This window comes from Styela clava, chromosome 2 (assembly GCF_964204865.1).
Source record: "Styela clava chromosome 2, kaStyClav1.hap1.2, whole genome shotgun sequence".
Lineage (NCBI taxonomy): Eukaryota > Metazoa > Chordata > Ascidiacea > Stolidobranchia > Styelidae > Styela > Styela clava.
This window is the reverse complement of record NC_135251.1, coordinates 17,101,293-17,119,228: the sequence shown is the minus strand read 5'-3', so window position 1 is coordinate 17,119,228 and position 17,936 is coordinate 17,101,293. Positions and strand designations below refer to the sequence as shown.

At 34.1% G+C, this 17,936-nt stretch overlaps 2 protein-coding genes across 2 annotated transcripts in view; one reads left to right on the top strand and one right to left on the bottom strand.

Moving 5' to 3' along the window:
* The first annotated feature begins 491 nt into the window (after positions 1 to 491).
* On the top strand, positions 492 to 11,772 carry LOC120335258 (uncharacterized). Its single transcript, XM_039402742.2, has 8 exons — positions 492 to 1,720; positions 1,950 to 2,072; positions 2,420 to 2,536; positions 3,686 to 3,858; positions 4,365 to 4,429; positions 8,055 to 8,105; positions 8,562 to 8,637; positions 9,172 to 11,772. Exons 1-8 carry the CDS (start codon positions 875 to 877, stop codon positions 10,001 to 10,003), a joined length of 2,283 nt encoding a protein of 760 aa, XP_039258676.2. The 5' UTR covers positions 492 to 874; the 3' UTR covers positions 10,004 to 11,772.
* A 470-nt stretch (positions 11,773 to 12,242) lies between these two features.
* The window catches only part of LOC120336896 (endoribonuclease Dicer-like), a 35,610-nt gene continuing 29,916 nt past the window's right edge, over positions 12,243 to 17,936 (bottom strand). Inside the window, exons 32-38 of the mRNA XM_039404676.2 lie at positions 17,644 to 17,866; positions 17,131 to 17,294; positions 16,376 to 16,610; positions 15,793 to 15,977; positions 14,957 to 15,172; positions 13,165 to 13,358; positions 12,243 to 12,607 (exon numbers count right to left, since the gene is read on the bottom strand). Coding sequence (XP_039260610.2) covers positions 12,451 to 12,607; positions 13,165 to 13,358; positions 14,957 to 15,172; positions 15,793 to 15,977; positions 16,376 to 16,610; positions 17,131 to 17,294; positions 17,644 to 17,866 — 1,374 coding nt within the window. The 3' untranslated portion in view covers positions 12,243 to 12,450. The remainder of the gene's footprint in view (positions 12,608 to 13,164; positions 13,359 to 14,956; positions 15,173 to 15,792; positions 15,978 to 16,375; positions 16,611 to 17,130; positions 17,295 to 17,643; positions 17,867 to 17,936) is intronic.

The following is a 17,936-nucleotide window of genomic DNA, read 5'->3' as shown; positions in this document are numbered from 1 at the left end:
CGGCCGTTAATACTGAAAATATTCTTGCCCATCCAGCGCGTCACCTAGTCCATTCCTTTTATTTAAAACGTAATGTTATCGTCCTTTACATTATCGCTATGATTTAAAATGGATTTGGGGACATCTGAGTTTTGCGATATACTATTTTACTAATTGTAGTAAAGCCCGTGTTAACGTGAAGAAGCAAGTACGAGTGTAGGTCGTATATAGACTAATTTGTCAGATGTGAATAAATTTACTGTTACATATTTTACGAGGCTGTCGCATTCTGTTTCGTCTGTCTTTTCCGGGTAACGATATCCCGTGAGATTTCCAAACATCAATTTTCTAGTTCAGACGAAAGACATTTCGATTTGCTAGTCGTTGTTATCAACAGTCAGCTAATGACCTGTCGCCGTCATTCGCCGCTTGTTCCTTAGTTAACCCTGCTAAAACGCTTAATATGAGTTATACTATTTAGGTTCATTGTGCGTGTCCGAATTTTAGCGTTATTACAGTTGAGAGGCATAGCTTTTCATGTTCGAGTTCGTGATTTGATGTTAATATTCCGCCTAGCTACCGTTACTACGCAAGCGAGTTAACTTATAAATATATAAATGTGCTTTTTACTCTTATTGTAGGTTTAAATTGCCGATAATTGCTTTTGGCGAATCCGTGATACGTGTTTCTATTTGTTGCTGGGATATTAACAACGAATGTAAAATTGCGATTTCAATGTGATACGAAGACGATTAATCAAGAAACACATGGGCGATTGGAATCTTTAATTATATCATTGTTTTCAATGTTTAGGTGTTTTCTTTGCATTCGGCTGTCATCTTTTGCGAACATGTTGTGATTAAATTCTTATCGTGCTTAAGATAGTAATATAATTATGATTCTTAATGAAATGTCGTCGCCATCGACCGGTGCTACGGCAAGTATCAGTCGGAACATGGAACATAATGGAGTTGCGTCACCTGTTACCAAGACAACAAATCATGACGTCGCATTGAACAATATCGAGCGAAAATCGACGCCAATAAATAGAAATACGTTTGTGGTAAGATTGAAACCAGCACCAGAGAATGGAGACGGTAATCAAATTCCCAAAACGAATTTGTTACAACTTTTCAAAAATAGCGACGCAAACAATGTTTCCGTTGTCAAGGCCTTGGGAATAGGAAAGATAGTCGTCAACAGAACTTTGATTAAGAATACGAAAAACAAGATGGCAGTTCCAGTCAGAAGGGATGTCAAGTCGGCAAATAATAACACTACAAGAATATCTGTGGAAATACCTACCACAACAATAAAATTGACGACGTCCAAATCACCTCTATTCATCCGTGGACGCCCACAGAAAATCATAAAGCATGAAAAACAAGAGATTGATACAGAAAAGAAAGATGATGATATTGGAAAGAATCTTGCAAATTTTATGAATTTCAAACTCTCCAGCATTGTTCCATCTCCCATAAAGCAGGAATCAAATCATGATGGGAGTTTTCAATTTTCTCATGAAAATAAAAAAATCAATAACCCTTCAGATGATGATCTTACAAGCTTATCATGGCTTATCGAAAATGATAAAAGTTTGACAAAAACTATTCGAAGTTGTAATCCTGATGATGCTGGTATTAGTTTGAGTGGTGACGAATCAGGAGAAGACGATGATATTGGATATGCCGAGAATAAAGCTGTTTTCACAGCTAAATCAAAAGTAGATTGTAGTGGCCAGGTAAATAGTTTTGATTCACCTTTTATTAAACTATTGTATATATTATGCTGTGGAATTGGAATCTGAGTCTGGCGTGTTCGTAAGTGTTGGGCCAGGCTTATAGATTCCTTATTCCTTTTATACCTCACTTATATAGCCTACATTAAATTGACAAATGGTTCAATTCAAAATTCAAATTTTTGTCTCTGCTCATTATATGATTTATTTTAATATATTTGTCTTAATTAAGGGTGGATTCGCGACGAGGCAGTATGGACAACCTTACAGTCCAAATGGAAAACCTCCATATTCGTTCAGTTGTCTTATATTTATGGCCGTTGAAGATTCACCTGAAAAAAAGCTTCCAGTTAAAGTAAGTTTTATGTCTTTGACTTAAAAATACTATAAATACAGAGATACTGTAAAAAGGTCTTTATAATGTTAGTTAGTAGGTTATTATTTACTTAGTGAATGGCTGATAATGTTCGAGAGAAATTATTTCAAATACAAAATGCATATTTGTAACTTTGTATTCCTTTGAATTCCTAAGTAACCATTAATGATGCTATTTGATCATGTTCAAAACTTTCTTCTCCTGGGAATTTTTCTGTTGCAAATTGTCATGTTTTATTAACATTGTGTCGTGAATTTAATTCAAAGCCATTTTCATTTTTTTCAAATTCCTAACTAAAGTCATTCATCATCTTCATACATTTTCAGGATATTTATTCATGGGTTTGCAAGCATTTTCCATATTTTCGAACTGCACCTTCGGGTTGGAAGAATTCAATAAGACATAATTTATCTTTGAATAAATGTTTCAAGAAAGCAGAAACGGTAAGAAATGTCTTGGTTTTAGTAATTTTCCTCCCGTGTATTTTTATATCCCAAACTGATAAAGTAAAAAATAACTTAATTGTGTTCTCTCTCACTATATTATAGACAACAGTTTTATTTAAAAGACTCCTGGTATATTTACATTGATGCTAAGTCTCTATTTCGCCTACAGAAAATTAGACTCAACCCGCTATATTATGGAATTGATAATCCTACACTGAATTGTATTCCCTGTTTATTTATGATAGGCAATGATTTTAATTTTGTGTGTATTTGTGTAAATTTAATACTTTAAAGGAGTATTTATCATTTTTTTATTTCGTTTATTAACGGTATATATATATATTTACTTGCAAGAAATGCATTGCTTGTTTACTTGTTTGTAGAACATGCAAATATGCTTTTTCTTTCCTACAAAAGATAAATTTACGTGAGGATTAACCCGAACAGTTGATAATTATTATTTTAATGCCAGTCACACTATGTTTGTACAAACTGCGTCTCTGACAAAGTAAACACCATGCTTGCAAATTCTAGTTTTAACAATCAGAAAATACAGACTTGAGCACGTTTTGACTATCTACCTGAAGTGCTATGTCGCACATCAAGATAGTAATTGGTTAGAATAAGATAGCTTTATGATGCAATTATCCTAACCCTGACCTGGTACACATACTACGGGAGTACCTGAATATGTAAGTCATAGTAGGTGAGAATAACTGCATCTCATGATAGATAAAAAATAGCCATGGCATGAAATATATTATCACTTGGCTCCTAGAATTATTTTTAATATTTCATCGCTACTGTCAGCAATCAGTAAATAGAAAATTGTTTGATTGATTTTGGAGTGTTATGATTTTGATTGTACATTACTTCTCATTTACATGAATATTTTCACATCTACTCGCATATAATAGGATTTAGAGGCATAGAATCCTTTCCAACTAAAGGCTTGATCATACACAGGAATATGTTCGTTTTAGTCCACTGTAAATTGTCCTGTAATTATTATCATTTTTCTTCTATTGTATAGAACAGCAATGATTTGCCGCACATTAAAACTCTACCCATATGTAGCAAATAATTTGAAATTGAATGATTTATTGCATTGTGTTGTTATTCAATATCATATTCTATTATTTTTAGAACAACAATACACATGATGCAATAAAAGGATCTCTTTGGTGTATAGATCCAGCTTATCGACCAAACTTGATACAAGCTTTAAAGCGAACACCTTTCTATCCATATCTGTATCCAGGAGGAATGTGTCAGCGTCAGCCGTTATCATTGAATAACCTTGCCAGCTTACTTCCAGGGTATGTTTCCTTGCTTTGTATGACAGGGGTGTGCAACCATTTTTGTCGGTGGACCATAGAACCAACTTCAGACATCTAGCTGGGCCACACAAAAGAATTTAGTTTTTTTATGTATATCAACGAAATAAAAAATTTACGCAATGTTAAATTATGTTACAATATAATGTTGTAAGCAAGCACTATGAGAGCCTGCAGCAGCGAAATACATTGGCGGCCACCAGAGCGCCGTGAAAGGCCAATAAAAGAGAATGCGGGTATAGCTTGGCCTTACATTAATAAAGGCACCGGGCAAAACGGCGAAAGATATAGCGCAGCGACAAGAGCAGAAATACGTTATGTAATTTTACCCGAGTGAGCGTATTTTCAAACATAAACTGTTGGATTAGGATTTTATGTGTTTTGACAAGAGCTACACTAAATGGCTTGGTGGGCCATGTTGTGGGCCGCGAGTTGAGATTGTTTTTGTTGATGTTTTGCGGTGCTAACTTACCTAGTTTGTTTTACAGAGTGAAGTCTGGACGAGTTCCTCTTTGGTCTCCAAGCATGACTCCATCGCAAACATCATGGACAGGTATGTGCATTGAAATTTTTATAATATATATATAAAAATAAAATGTTTTATCATGGTAGAATACAAGTGTAAAAAAAAGTAAAAACATGAATAATCAAGATATATTGTAGAATAGAAAAAATTATGCAATAGTCTGGTATGTTCACAGGTGGATAAAGCATATTATGGTGAGGGGTTTGATAGACAAGTATCTCAACAAATTAATCCACTTTTCACATTCTGATTTCTATTGAATTTATTGAAAACACTTTGTAGCTTAGTTTCAAAGTTTTATATGAGTCCTACATACACCAGAAAATTTAGCTAACTTTTTGAATTATTGGTTTATATATAGGTCTATCTTGTGGAAGTAGTTTTTATTGTTTCTTACTTTAGAAGCATTTGATAGTGAGATTTAGATTATTAGCATCACTTCATTAAAGTAATTAATAATATTTATGGTAGTTTCCAATTTTTCTAAAATTTATAGCAGAAATGGCATAATGCTATTTAAAAGTAGATGTTGTGAACAATTAATATATCATGTTTGAGAATGTACTTGGAGATTATGTTGATTTATATCATATTTGTATTTTGTGTATTGTGTGTGATAGTAGTAGTAATTCCAGTTAAGTACGGTACTCCTTAAATCCACGGCTTTTGTACAATTCCCGCTCAAGTATGTTGACATTATTAAAAAGGATTGCGTTGAGATATCAGGATTAGGAATATAACATTATAAACAAAAATAGACTTAGCGCAAATTCTATGCGAATATTTTTGTCATTGTAACCTTGTAATCTACAACATAATTCTTAGATATATCGACTCTAAGCCAACATATTTGAAAATTTGACAACAATACAATCTTGTTACTTGCAACAAAGGCGCCCCACAGTACACACACGTTATCACGTGATACTTTCGCGCCAAAAAACAACCACGTTGGGCGTCGTTACATCTGTCTTGTTTGTTCAATCAATTATTATCCTTTGCCTTCGTCAAGGACAATTGGTAATTTTTCATAGCAAAGTCAAGTGAAATAAATACTGTTACGTAAACATACATTTGTGTGTCCCAGAATATTAGGTTATTAAGAAAATGGATCAAATGCGCCGAGTGCGATGTCGATTCTTGAAGGCGTATTCGGTATCGAATTTTTCGTATTATTTTTATAAACTTCGCTGTGCTGTAATTATAAGCTCTTTCTGTGCTTGAATCACTTTAGTATGGAATATGGCATGTATATACATTCACTCGAAATTCAGCGCCACACTTAATTTTTTATTCGCGATGTCAAGCAGATGTCATTTTAATAAGATGAAGCTGTACACGATTGTATGTCAATATTTAATGGGTAAACATGAGCGCCATTTGTGACTTTCTCATTGGACTTTCCCGCGCGAATTTGTATTGTCCCTACACAAGATTTCCATCTGTATCAACGGTAATGATTGTGTTAGATTCACGATTTTTTTATAAAAGTTTACTCGGAACTGTAAATTTAGTACATTTACCGGCTATCACGAATTTATTATTACGCCTACCAACAGCCGAAAATTCTGCAATATGTTGCGATGTTTTATACAGTTAGGTACTTATATCAGCGCGCACGGAATTTCATTTTGCTGTCGATAATTTTAATAATAAATTTTTGTGGAATATAACTGCATTGTTTTTGTGGTAGATACGATCGTTGGTCACTTGAATCAAATTTTGAAAGTTGCCGTGTATTTAAAAAACATATTATGTGCTAAAACTTACATGCGACACGTATCGCCTTTCTGTTACTTTGGACGTTTTACATCAAAACACCATTACTTTGTTCAAACAAAAGTCTTAAAATCACGAACCGTTACGACAACCAGTTATTAGTGTTGTCATGGCAACTTTTAAACTGGGTTTCGAATTTCTGTTCCCCTCGTTTCACTCGAATGAACGTCATGTTGTGAAACACACTGTGAAGGAATTTGATCAAATTTACTAAATAAACAGAGCCCATTCAGCAGATTTGAAAAAATTTCTGCTTTTATCAAAAATGATGTCTGGTTTTTGTGACTATGACTTGGCTTTATGGGGATGTATTGCTACTCCCAAGTTACGTACAATTTTATTTTGAATGATTTGACAACACCTTATCATAAAAAGTTTATAAACTGCTCACATAACGCCGTATTTTATCACATTTGAAACCCATGATACGTTTAAACTTTAAATAAAAGTGTACATTAATAACGAACGCCATATACGATAACCTAATGCAGTACACTTTTAAAAACAATGATTGTTGAGTTTCACAAAAGTCGCAAATTACGCTTTGAAATGTCTTCGGTGATTGTGTGTGAAACATAGCGCGATCTGTTTGCGCTGCACGTGTTACGCGCGACTTTGCTTCAATAGTAGATCATTATTTAAATAGTTCACCTGTGATCTAATACGCCGACGGGTCCATATTTTGTAACTGGAAAGTACCTGTGCATATAAGAATGCGATTCTTGATCGATGGCGAAATTTGAAATTCGTCGTGTCAAAATTAATATTGTTAAAAGATGTGTTGTGCGTAATCTGGTACGGGTCGCGTGCTGAAGAAATTTTGTTGTTTGTGATCGTAACTATTAATTATTGCGCAGAGTTATTCTTATACTTGTTTCACTTTGTTATTTGTTATACTTTTGTTAAACTAATAAATTTAGTTTGAAAAATCATAAAATGCCTATTAATAGAAATTAGAGAGTGAATCAGAAAATAATATGATATTATGCGACCAGGGCTGTGGAATCGTAGAAAATTTATAATTGACTCCCTCGGACTCCGGATTTGGAAAATTTGATTTTTGATTTCTACTCCGGGTTGTAAAAAATTTGGACTCCCGACTCCAAGAAAATCAAATTTTGATAGCGGGAATTTGGACGTAGGCAAACTTCGTAAATAGTCTTTTTGAGGACGCTCTGTAGTTTGTAAAATTAACGTTTTTTGAGTTTTAGTAGAAAGTTATGACTAATTTTATCACCATCGAATGTTTGTAATTCCGACTCGGGCGAATTCGTAATTTCGATTTCGACTCGGTATGTGACTGAGTGCCTTCACACAAAAAATGCAACACAAAAAATGCAATGCGTTAACTATTTCACTCCTTTAGCGCCTATTATATCGATATCGAAAACAAAAACATCTCGTTAATATCGAGGTGTGAATAAGACTATGTAGTGTTGCACCATGCAACAATAATATATGACCAAGCATAATACACATAACAAATCGGAACAGAATTTCGCAAGGGAATACATGCGGGATATCAAGCTAGGCGAATAATCATTTTTCATTGTATCATTTAGTTATTGGATATGTGTTAAAATGGCACAAAATTTATACTGATAATTCCCGTAGTCTTATTTCTCGCGTAACGATTTAATAATAATATTTATATCGATGCTTATAACGACATTTGCACTAGAGTCGCACTCCAACGCGCGAAACGGTCATCAGCGCGATCAGTTACCACGGACAACATCACACGCTAATAAACAGCCAGCTGCCACATGTCGTCAAAAGTGAAATATTCCTATATATATATATATATATCATAATAAAATACTTAAAATTTGTTTGTATGTGTTAAATATAATGTCGTGTTTGTGCTTTATAGATCCAGACGTTGCATCAGCAGCCCTCAACTTAATGGGATTAAAAGGGACAGGTATGTATGGCGAAATCCATATTTTTTGATACTGAAATTAGATTTGTGATATCATACACATAATGTGAGAGGCTGCCTTTATTTATGACAAAAATAAACATGTATATAGATTGGGGGCTGGAGAATCTAAGAATGTAATCTGGTAGACAGGCATAAATAATTAAACTAACATCCATAGTTGATTTTGACACTACTAGCACTATTGATGTTCAAGTCATTTTACTGAATTATAACCTCATGTTCTAGTATTTTCTTCATCCCGGCGCATCAGAATTTTTTAAATAAACGACTAGATCATGACTTCTTATTTGATGCTTTGTATTTTTCACTATTTACCAGTATGTAATTTGTATAGAAGATTTCATTTTGGGCCTGACTAGCTTTTTTGCCCAAATATGTTATTTAAATAAGGTTTGAAAATGACAATGGCTCATAAAATGAATTTTTTTTACATAGATACTATTGATCAACAATCACCTAATGTGAAGAGTACCATTCAGGAACTGACGGCAGAAATATGCAGTAGGAGCAGGTATGTTGATAATACTATGACGATCGATATAATAATAAAGAAATTAAGTAAATTCAATTATCAAAGTAAAAAATTGTTATGTGTTCCTTCGTATTTTTGATCGAGTCACTTGCACTCACTCTGTCTGTAACTTATGTTTACTTTGTTTTATATAAATGTCCTTGTAAATTTCTAACTAAGGCTATCCATACTTCTACTTTATGGTTAATTTCAATTTGAATGTTCTGATTTGGGGCAATACCATAGTACAGGGTGGCGTTCATGAGGTCTTACAATTTTTTAAATTGTGAAGGTATTTAATTTGTCCACACCCAATACCCAATATAGTTTGTTTGCTTCTACAGGTGTATTAAATTAAATTTGAATAAACACTGATTAAAACAAATATTGAAAACTAACTTCATACCAAAATTGTAATTGTAACAGGACTTTATGAACACCCTTTATACGCTCAATTTTTTGAAAAGTTTAATACAAGTTAAGTATTTTTCCATACCATATCAATTCATTGAGCTTATTCGATTCTTTTTTTAGAGATATAATTGGATCCATACCAATCGTAATAACCGATCCTGCTGATGATCATACCTACACAACAATATCCCTCGCACGACATCGTGAGGAAGAAACAGGTGATAGATGTACCTCACCAGACAGTGATAAGTCCGCACCAGATGCTGCATACGAGTTCGAAACTTGTGGAACGGATTTTGAAACAGAAGACGAGGAATCTGGCTTGTATGGTGAAGAGTGCGATCTAGGTGACAGCGGATTCGCAAGCTTGCGTGGTGGAAAAAAAAGAAAAGTAAATGATACCTCATCGACAAAAAACAAACGGAAACGAAATTCAAAATCAACGGAACAAGAATCTAGAAGACAGTCTAGTAAAAGCAGGTCGAAACGAAGCTCCCCGAAGCAGGGTTTAAAAGTTCGTTTTCAAACAAAAAACAAATCTAATAAATCTGGAAATAGCAAGAAAAGCTCAAAATTTGATGATACAAACAGCGATGTTGACAGTGGAAAAGATTCACCGAAAGTGGAAATCAAATCAAGGAGTAGAACAAGAAAACGTTCTCTTTCTAAAGAAAGCACATCTGAAAAAAAGAATAGTAAAAAAGTTGTTCGAACGAGGACTACACATTCATCACCTTATGGAACAAGATCGTCAACACAGACAAGACACAGTAAAAGAATTGCTGCATCAGAACAAGGAAATGCGCTGGAGAAAGCATCTGCTAGAAAGAGAAGACAAGATAGTATTTCCATAAATTGGGAAGATGAAGAAGAAATTAAACTAGCTGCAGGATCTCTATTGCATTTAGCGGGAGTGAGATCCCCACAAAGTTCGTGTTTATCAAACACATGAAGTTTGAGAACTAATGAACGCAGAGATCCAAGTATAGGCTTAAGTCATTGCAATTCAGTGCTTCCGTCCTTCATCCCATCAAGACTCATCTCTAGTTATTAGTCAGTAGAATTCGTCATAAGTAATTTCTTTGTAGTACTGCCATCTTATCACACATATAAATCATTTTGAACAAATTTTTGCGGAAAAATTGTACAATTCTTCGATATTTAAACCAGTTAAATATCAAGCTGCTATTTTCCTTTTACATCAATTAGTAGTAAAATTCAATCATCATTTAACATCTTATTAGTACCTATGCAGGTTTATCTAAATCAGTCTTCCGTCATGATTTTTCTCTATCATTGAAAACCGTTGTATATTGTAGTCGAATCATAAAAAAGTGCAAGAATGTTGTATTGTAGAATACTGCCATGCTTTTTATTGTGTTAATCATGAATCAATATTTTAGAGCTAACATCTTGCCCAGGTTTTCATTCAATAGCTCTAATAATTAATAATGTATTTTGGGAATCATCACTCGTTTGTTCATGTTATCATCTTACAGTAACCGCAGTTTAGATCTATTTAATTATTTCAATATTTTAAATAATCAAGGGATTCTTCGATTATGAATTAATTTATAAAAGGGGTATCAATCTTGTTTACGCCTTGGCAAGTTACAAAAGTAAAATTTACTCCTTCAACCGTGCAGACTGTCTATTCCAGTGTGTTGTAAGTGCACTATGCTACACTGTCTCTCTACAGCGGGAGCATGATACAACACCCAACTGCGCAATAGATTACTTCGCAATCTTCTATGTGGTCGACAGCCACATTTGGCCATGTACTTACTTGCTGGGAAAATTAACTCTGAATACAATGCAAACATTAGGCGTATTATAAGATTTTTGTTTCATCTCTTAAATTTGAATTGTGTCTTTATGGTAACAGCTAGGTAGGAGATGCTATACAATGAGGGTTTTCACTGCCAATAAAATATTTTACCCTCAACATTCAAGAGACAAACCGATAATTTTTGTACAAAATTAGCCAGTATGGATATTCCAACTATTAGTTTGATTAAGAGAAAAAAGATTTTGCTCTCGAAACTTATGCCATATTTTGAAACTCAATCTTATCAAACATATTACATGGATAGCAAAAATAAAAAATTTTGTATTCTGAAAAGTCTGCCGTAAATTGTAGATGCATAAGAAATATTATTGGTATATATTTATGGAGTCTTATTATATATACTGCATTGCATAATTTATTCATTAAGCTGCTATTACATTGTACATATCATACACAATCATCCATTCTCATTTTTATGTTCATGTTGCTTCAATGAAAAACTGGATTTGTGATTTTGCATAGTTTTACGCTATGCAACTATTGAGAGAACGTGATTTGTCAATAATGCAGTTCTGTTATAATTTTTATTGAATGTGTTTTTGTATGGTTAATTTTTGCTAAAAAAGCGAATTAAGTTATTAAGAACAACTATCTTTGTGGGCATGAACAAGTAATTATTATTTTTGTTATCACTAAGCCATCAGCTGTTTGTTTACCCAGGGTGAAATATATTTTTTTTGTCTGCGGACATATACAGATTGTTCCAGTCATAAAATTTAAATCATTTGTGCCTGAATACAGAATAATATATTTAACTCTGATTTATTCAATGAACTATGTGAGCTGTTGCTTTTATTTTATCATTTGTCAGGGATGAATCCAATCATACAAGTCATGCTTGAAAACCAATTAAAAGCCATCTTTTTATTTTGCTTCTGTTGTATTTTCTTTTTTCTTTTGAAGGTGTAAAGTATAATGACTGAACCAAGTAACACTCATTTTTGAAGATATGGTTTTGGTTATATTGGTCATATGAAGCGTATATTACTACAGCATTGGCTGGCACACACCTCAAAATGGCCGCTACTATAATTAATATAAATAAAATGAACCATTATTTTGATGAAGTATTTATAGAAAACAATGAATGTCCTTAATACGATTCAGTCAGAAATATTGTTATTATGCATGTGTGAATAATAAAGGAGTTACTGAAACAAATCTGCTTGTTCAATGAGGGCACTATCTAATTTTGTTCGCCTACTTTATTACAATCAAGTAATGTTTGTGTGAAGGAACCTCGGAATAGGTGAAAGGCAGCTAGGGAGTTCAGTTTTATCTTCCTTCACCTCCGATGAATACTGATGTGCCAGACCAACCCCCGCAAAGAAAAATCTTGAACTAACAGTGCAGAATAGCCTTTGTATTGAAACATGCTGACGTCATCATACAAAATACAAAACAGCAAAAGACAATGATCTGATGTAAAAATCTGAACTTTGTAGAGGTTTCATGATTGGCTTAAATACATGAAGACACAGTATTCATTCATACATGCAGGCTGAATAACAACACAAGACTGATTGGGGGCTGATTTTTAAAACACACACTCAGACATCATCTGCTTGTGATTTCAAAAACCTCAATGCTCTTCTAGCAGCAGCGGATTTGGCAATTCTGTAGCTTCTGCCGACGCCTTTAAATGATCCTTTGCCGATAACTTCAACAGTGACTCTCACTTTACCATCACATCTTTTTTCAGCCCAGCTGCAAAATAAAGTGGTTATATTTAAATCACGGACATAGCTTTTTCGAAGATTTCTTTTCCGTATAACGCTGGAATGTTGAATGAAATTTGAAAGATCTAGCAACAAGTTTCCTCAAAGTAAGGTTTAAAGCCCTACAGTGTTGGGTACAAATCAATGTCAATCACTAAGCTAAATTTTTAGTTGAAGATTCCCAAGTCACTTTGAGTCTTAGATGATAAATGATGGGTTGTCAATGGGGCCTTCCCAGCACTGCCCGAAACTGAGAAGAGTACCTACTATTTGTTATTGTAAGCACCACTGATCTGCTAAGATCAATGGACTTTAAAAAATCTATTTTCAATTATGCTTGAACGCTTGAGTCATTTACTCGACTTGAGGAACCATTTACCAAGTGACTCGAGTAATCTGAATGGAATTACTCAGACTCGTGACTAGACTCTGAATTTGGGGACTGCTAGTACATCAAAGAAAAAAGAATCAAGATTAGTCTGAATCTACAATTCTGTGATCTAACTGTGGCTATTGATCCAATGTACAAAAGTACGGTAAGGTTACCTGAATTTTGCAGTCTCTGGTTCCATTTCCAATAATTCTCTGACTGGGGCACGTGGGACACATGAGCTGAATTTTTCAATGAGTGGATTCATCATTGGTTTATAAACTCTCCAGACTTCATCTAAATCCATCCCACTATCCATGTATATTGCTCCAGCGACTGACTCAAAAATATCACCAAGAGCTTTCGGCACCTATCACAAATTGAGATATTTCAAAGTTTATTCTTACATACAACATATTTTACTCTGAACAAGGTCCTACACAAGCAGCCCCTGCTAGGTAAGGAGTTACTATAGTCTGGAACAGGGGTGGGCAATTACTTTTCTCAGTGGGCCAGTTACAGATAATAGACTTTGTCACTGGGCCAGAGGTTCAAAACTCAAAGTGGAACTGTGAATGAAAAATGTAATTTGCAGGCCCAAACGCTAGTTTCGGGCACTAGTCTCGGCAGCGACACTACTTTTAGAATGACATAAATATGGGTGAGTTTGAGGTATAAGTGGCTCGTTTTGCACATTATATTCGAGCGGAATATACGTGGGGAATTACGGTATTTATTTTAGCAAAAAATTCATTTTTTCATCGATATTTGCAACAAAATTTATATTCATAAAAACTAAAGTCATAATTTCAGCGGACACAAGTGGGCCAGGTCGAACGCTTCAGGTCGTAGTTTGTCCATCACTGGGAATCTTCCCGGCTTGTCAAGGCTTAACACTTCAACCACTTTTTCAAATGTTTATTAGAGTCAAAATATTGTCTTATAATCAAGGTGGTTTCAAAAGAATGTTACGGTTATTGCAAAAACCTAAAATACCAAAGAATACTACATTACATGTTCAGGACTGTACTCAACTAATATCAATTCACAACTTATGCATAGATGGTATAATTTATCGCTCAAATTTAATACATTCGAACACATAGGATAGTTTATGATACTGACGCAAGGTAATAAAATGTTAGTAAACAAATGTTAGATAAAATCATAATGCAAGTAATAAATGCAGCTATAAATTGCAACAATAAATTTAAGAGACAGTTGGTAAAACTTTAACCAAATACCATCTTGTATCACGATACTGGATGTTTTTAAGAGATTCAAATAGGGATTTAAGAGAAATTCAAAATAACGTGATATCTAGTATGCGTGTAAAATTGTATTTCAAATAAACAAGTATATCATTAACAGTATTTGGTGTCAAGTACTGGTGAATGCAATAAACTGTCAAAACTTGAAAAACAGCGTCAAGAAATGATGTCACTGTGATATCATAGTTCTACGTGCATTTTTTCATGCATAATGAAAAATAGGCGTTCAAATGTCAATTTGAGTACGTTGAGTGAATTCAAGTAAATCCACTCTACTCACAGACACTATGTTGGCATTGGAGTTTAAAAATCTCGTATTCCAATTTTCAACCTATGGCTACCACTTCATTCAGAATGTAATTATTCAGATATGCAGTCTTTATAAGAATAGTAACTTCTCTCATAATTGCTCGTGCAGAGACTTGTTAATACAAAAGATGCCATATAATAAATAATAAAAAGTAAAATAAACAATTATCTTGTTGGCAATTGGTTCAAAACTAACTTTGAAAAACTTCGGAAAAACTAGAATTGTTCCAATCCGACATTGCCCGCCTAATTTATCATACTCAGAGTAAGGTTCGTGCATGGGATTGGAACTCGGGATTTTAACCTGCAATGCCATCATAGTTATCCATGATCCATCCATTTTTCCTACATTTTCTCATGCTTCATTTAAAAAAAAAAAGAATCGCACCTCCACATCTTCATCCTCCTCTTCCTCTGCATCATCTTGATCTCCAAATAAATCACCAGGAGAAACAATAACAGGATTCCCCTCATCTGAACCATTATTATCTTCTTCCGAATAATATTTCTTGGCGAGTTGAGCATCCATACCTTGTGCATCGTCTTGCTGTTGTTGATAGCGAACAAAACCATCAATAATGTGGTGCAATTCAGGAGATACAGCCTACAAGAAACATTTTAACAAAATATGAAAGACAATTCTAGTTATGTGAGATTGTTACAGACTGTAATAAACCATCACCAGAGCAGCACTCTCATACAAACATGTAGGTAAACAAATACTAATTACTAAGCAGTGAAGCGATGATTACAAAGGTGCGGCAAGACAACCTGATCAAAGGATTCACACAAGTAGGATAGGATATCAATTTTTTATTTATCCTGAGGGAGATGAGAATCACCGTTAGATAACTTATCATATGCTGAACCATGGCCTCTCGTTCAGTTATCAGTTTTAAGTTGACAAAGGAAATGTTTAACCACTAATTTGTTTCAAACTCATGGACTTAATGGTAGATAAAGTCGAAACGGACCAGAGGTTACAAGAACCATCCAATGTTGGTGCAATCTTCTTGCACATAATTATAACTCATAAAATTCGAACCTGCAAATCCACACAGGGTAATCAGAGGTGCTATAACAAGCATATTCCTAACACTTCGTACGATGCACCAACCGCCTAGCTGAACCAAGTACTACCATAACATTAATCCTTTCATCCGCTCTTATTCCACTAACATTTTTCTTCAAAATAAAGTTTATATAATGATGATTCTGTCTGACCTTGAAAAATTTATGAAAATCGTGTCGAACAGCAAGAGAAGCAAATATGGTATTGTTGACAAGTGCGGAACGAAGATCAGTGAGGGCACCAGGTGAATGACGTTGTGATGGATCGTTATATAACCGACGAGTAATAAGGAAATCAAGGATCGCATCACCTAGAAACTCCAAACGTTGATAACAATCTGAACAAGAGGAAAATATATTTCAGCATTGTTGAGGAGGTTCTAGTTATTAACTCAACCAGAGTCGCATCAACGCATCGAAGCGACTTAAATCATCTAAATAAAATGGGTACTCAGACCTAACTCAGTCAGTATACTTCAGACTTAAAAAGGACGAACATTATTTTTCACAAAAGCCTTATTGACTTGTCTTATTTTAACCCTTCTTAGACATTGAATTACGATATTATGTATGTGTATTTGTAATGTGACTAGCATGTAGAATGTATGATCCTATTTGGACGCAAACTGCAAATTGTTTTTCTATCAATAAAATGAATAATATAAATTGAAACATGTAGGAAATATCATTGACCACATAGTAGTTACCATTTCCATCCCTATGGCCTACCGCTTACCTGTGATAGTATTCAGATAATATGACGCATGAGTGAAAGCCTGCAACAAGTATCCTTTGTTTTTAAAAGTGTAATTTATTTTTTGCTCAAACGCTGCAAGATCTTTGGTGAATAACTTGAGTTTTCGTAGTCCAGAAGGACTTTCATCCAAAAGAACGTTAGTTGGTTGTTTCAGGTATCCATATGAAGGCTTTGCAGCTGTTGACAATTTATCTTGTGGCAAGCGAGGTAGCACCTAGTCAAAGGTAAAAATTATAGTCAGAATCCATCAAAAAATAATAGGTAAAACCTATTATCATTAGATAGTTGATGATTACAAATAATTTCGACCATTTGTAAATTTACTACTTTGTAGTTCCTTTTTGATATACATTCAGGACCATTGATTTCGCTTGACATTGCCTATCCAATGTATAACACCGTATCTATAAGATGGTGGGCATAAGATTTGTAGTTTCACTAATATCGTTCAGTTTTTTAGTCGTATTGAAATACAACTTTATACACACATCATAAGACAGAGTGCGAGTTGTGCGTAGCTCTTGCTAATAATCTTTTGAAAATTGTATAAATGGCAAAAACAAAGTATTTTACGCCTAGTGAGGAAGAAATAAGGAGAATATATAGCAAAAAAGGTTTGGAACCACTGCTACAAAGGCTGGCCATCTTTTCATTAATACAATGATTTCACTTTAAAGACTAAGAAAACTGCATGCCGTCACCTACAATTTAATCGTAAATATTCATAACTCTACCTTGAGTCCAAAGTAACACAATAAAAGCTGAGCAGAGCGGTGTCCACAAGTCGTTAAATAAGATCCAAGTATTGCTTCAACACAATCAGCAATTGATTTATCAGCCAAGGAGTGTTGTGTGTGAAGATCAATTAACAAAGGATCAGTTGCACAAAGAGGTTTACCTAAAAATGATTGTACTTCCTCAAAATTCAAAAGTCAATAAAGAATGTTATAAATCATATTTAATTGTACATACAGGATGACCTCGAATGAAACATAACCTATTTTAAACATGTTAAAGTGAGAAAACAACATTTGTGCAGACATTCTAAGAAACTGAAACTTTTCGGTATACGGATACACAAACAGAATTTCCAATTTTCTTCATTTTCGTAGAATTGAGAAATTTATGGGTTCTGTTTCTTTGGGTCACCCCTTATGACTCAAATAGTATTGCGAAACCCAGGTTGAAAAGCACTGCATTAATAAACAATACATTGCAAAAAATTTAAAAAATTCATAATATTATACCTTCCGCATCAACAGGAGTCCAGGTATCAATCACAAATTCGCCATTTTGATTCCTCTGATTTTGTTGTTCATTTCGTAAAATTACGTTCCTATCGATAAATCTTCCAGTGAAGCTCGGAAAACCATTCTGTCTTCTATAATCAGAATGAGAACTTCCATTCAGTCCGTTCATTCCTCCGACCAAACAACCTCCCAACATGTTATCAATCATTTGAATTTCATCCTAAAACGAGAGCACCAACTTGAAATAAAAAATATGAAAATGTTCTCAAGCAATCGCTGAAAAGCAGAGT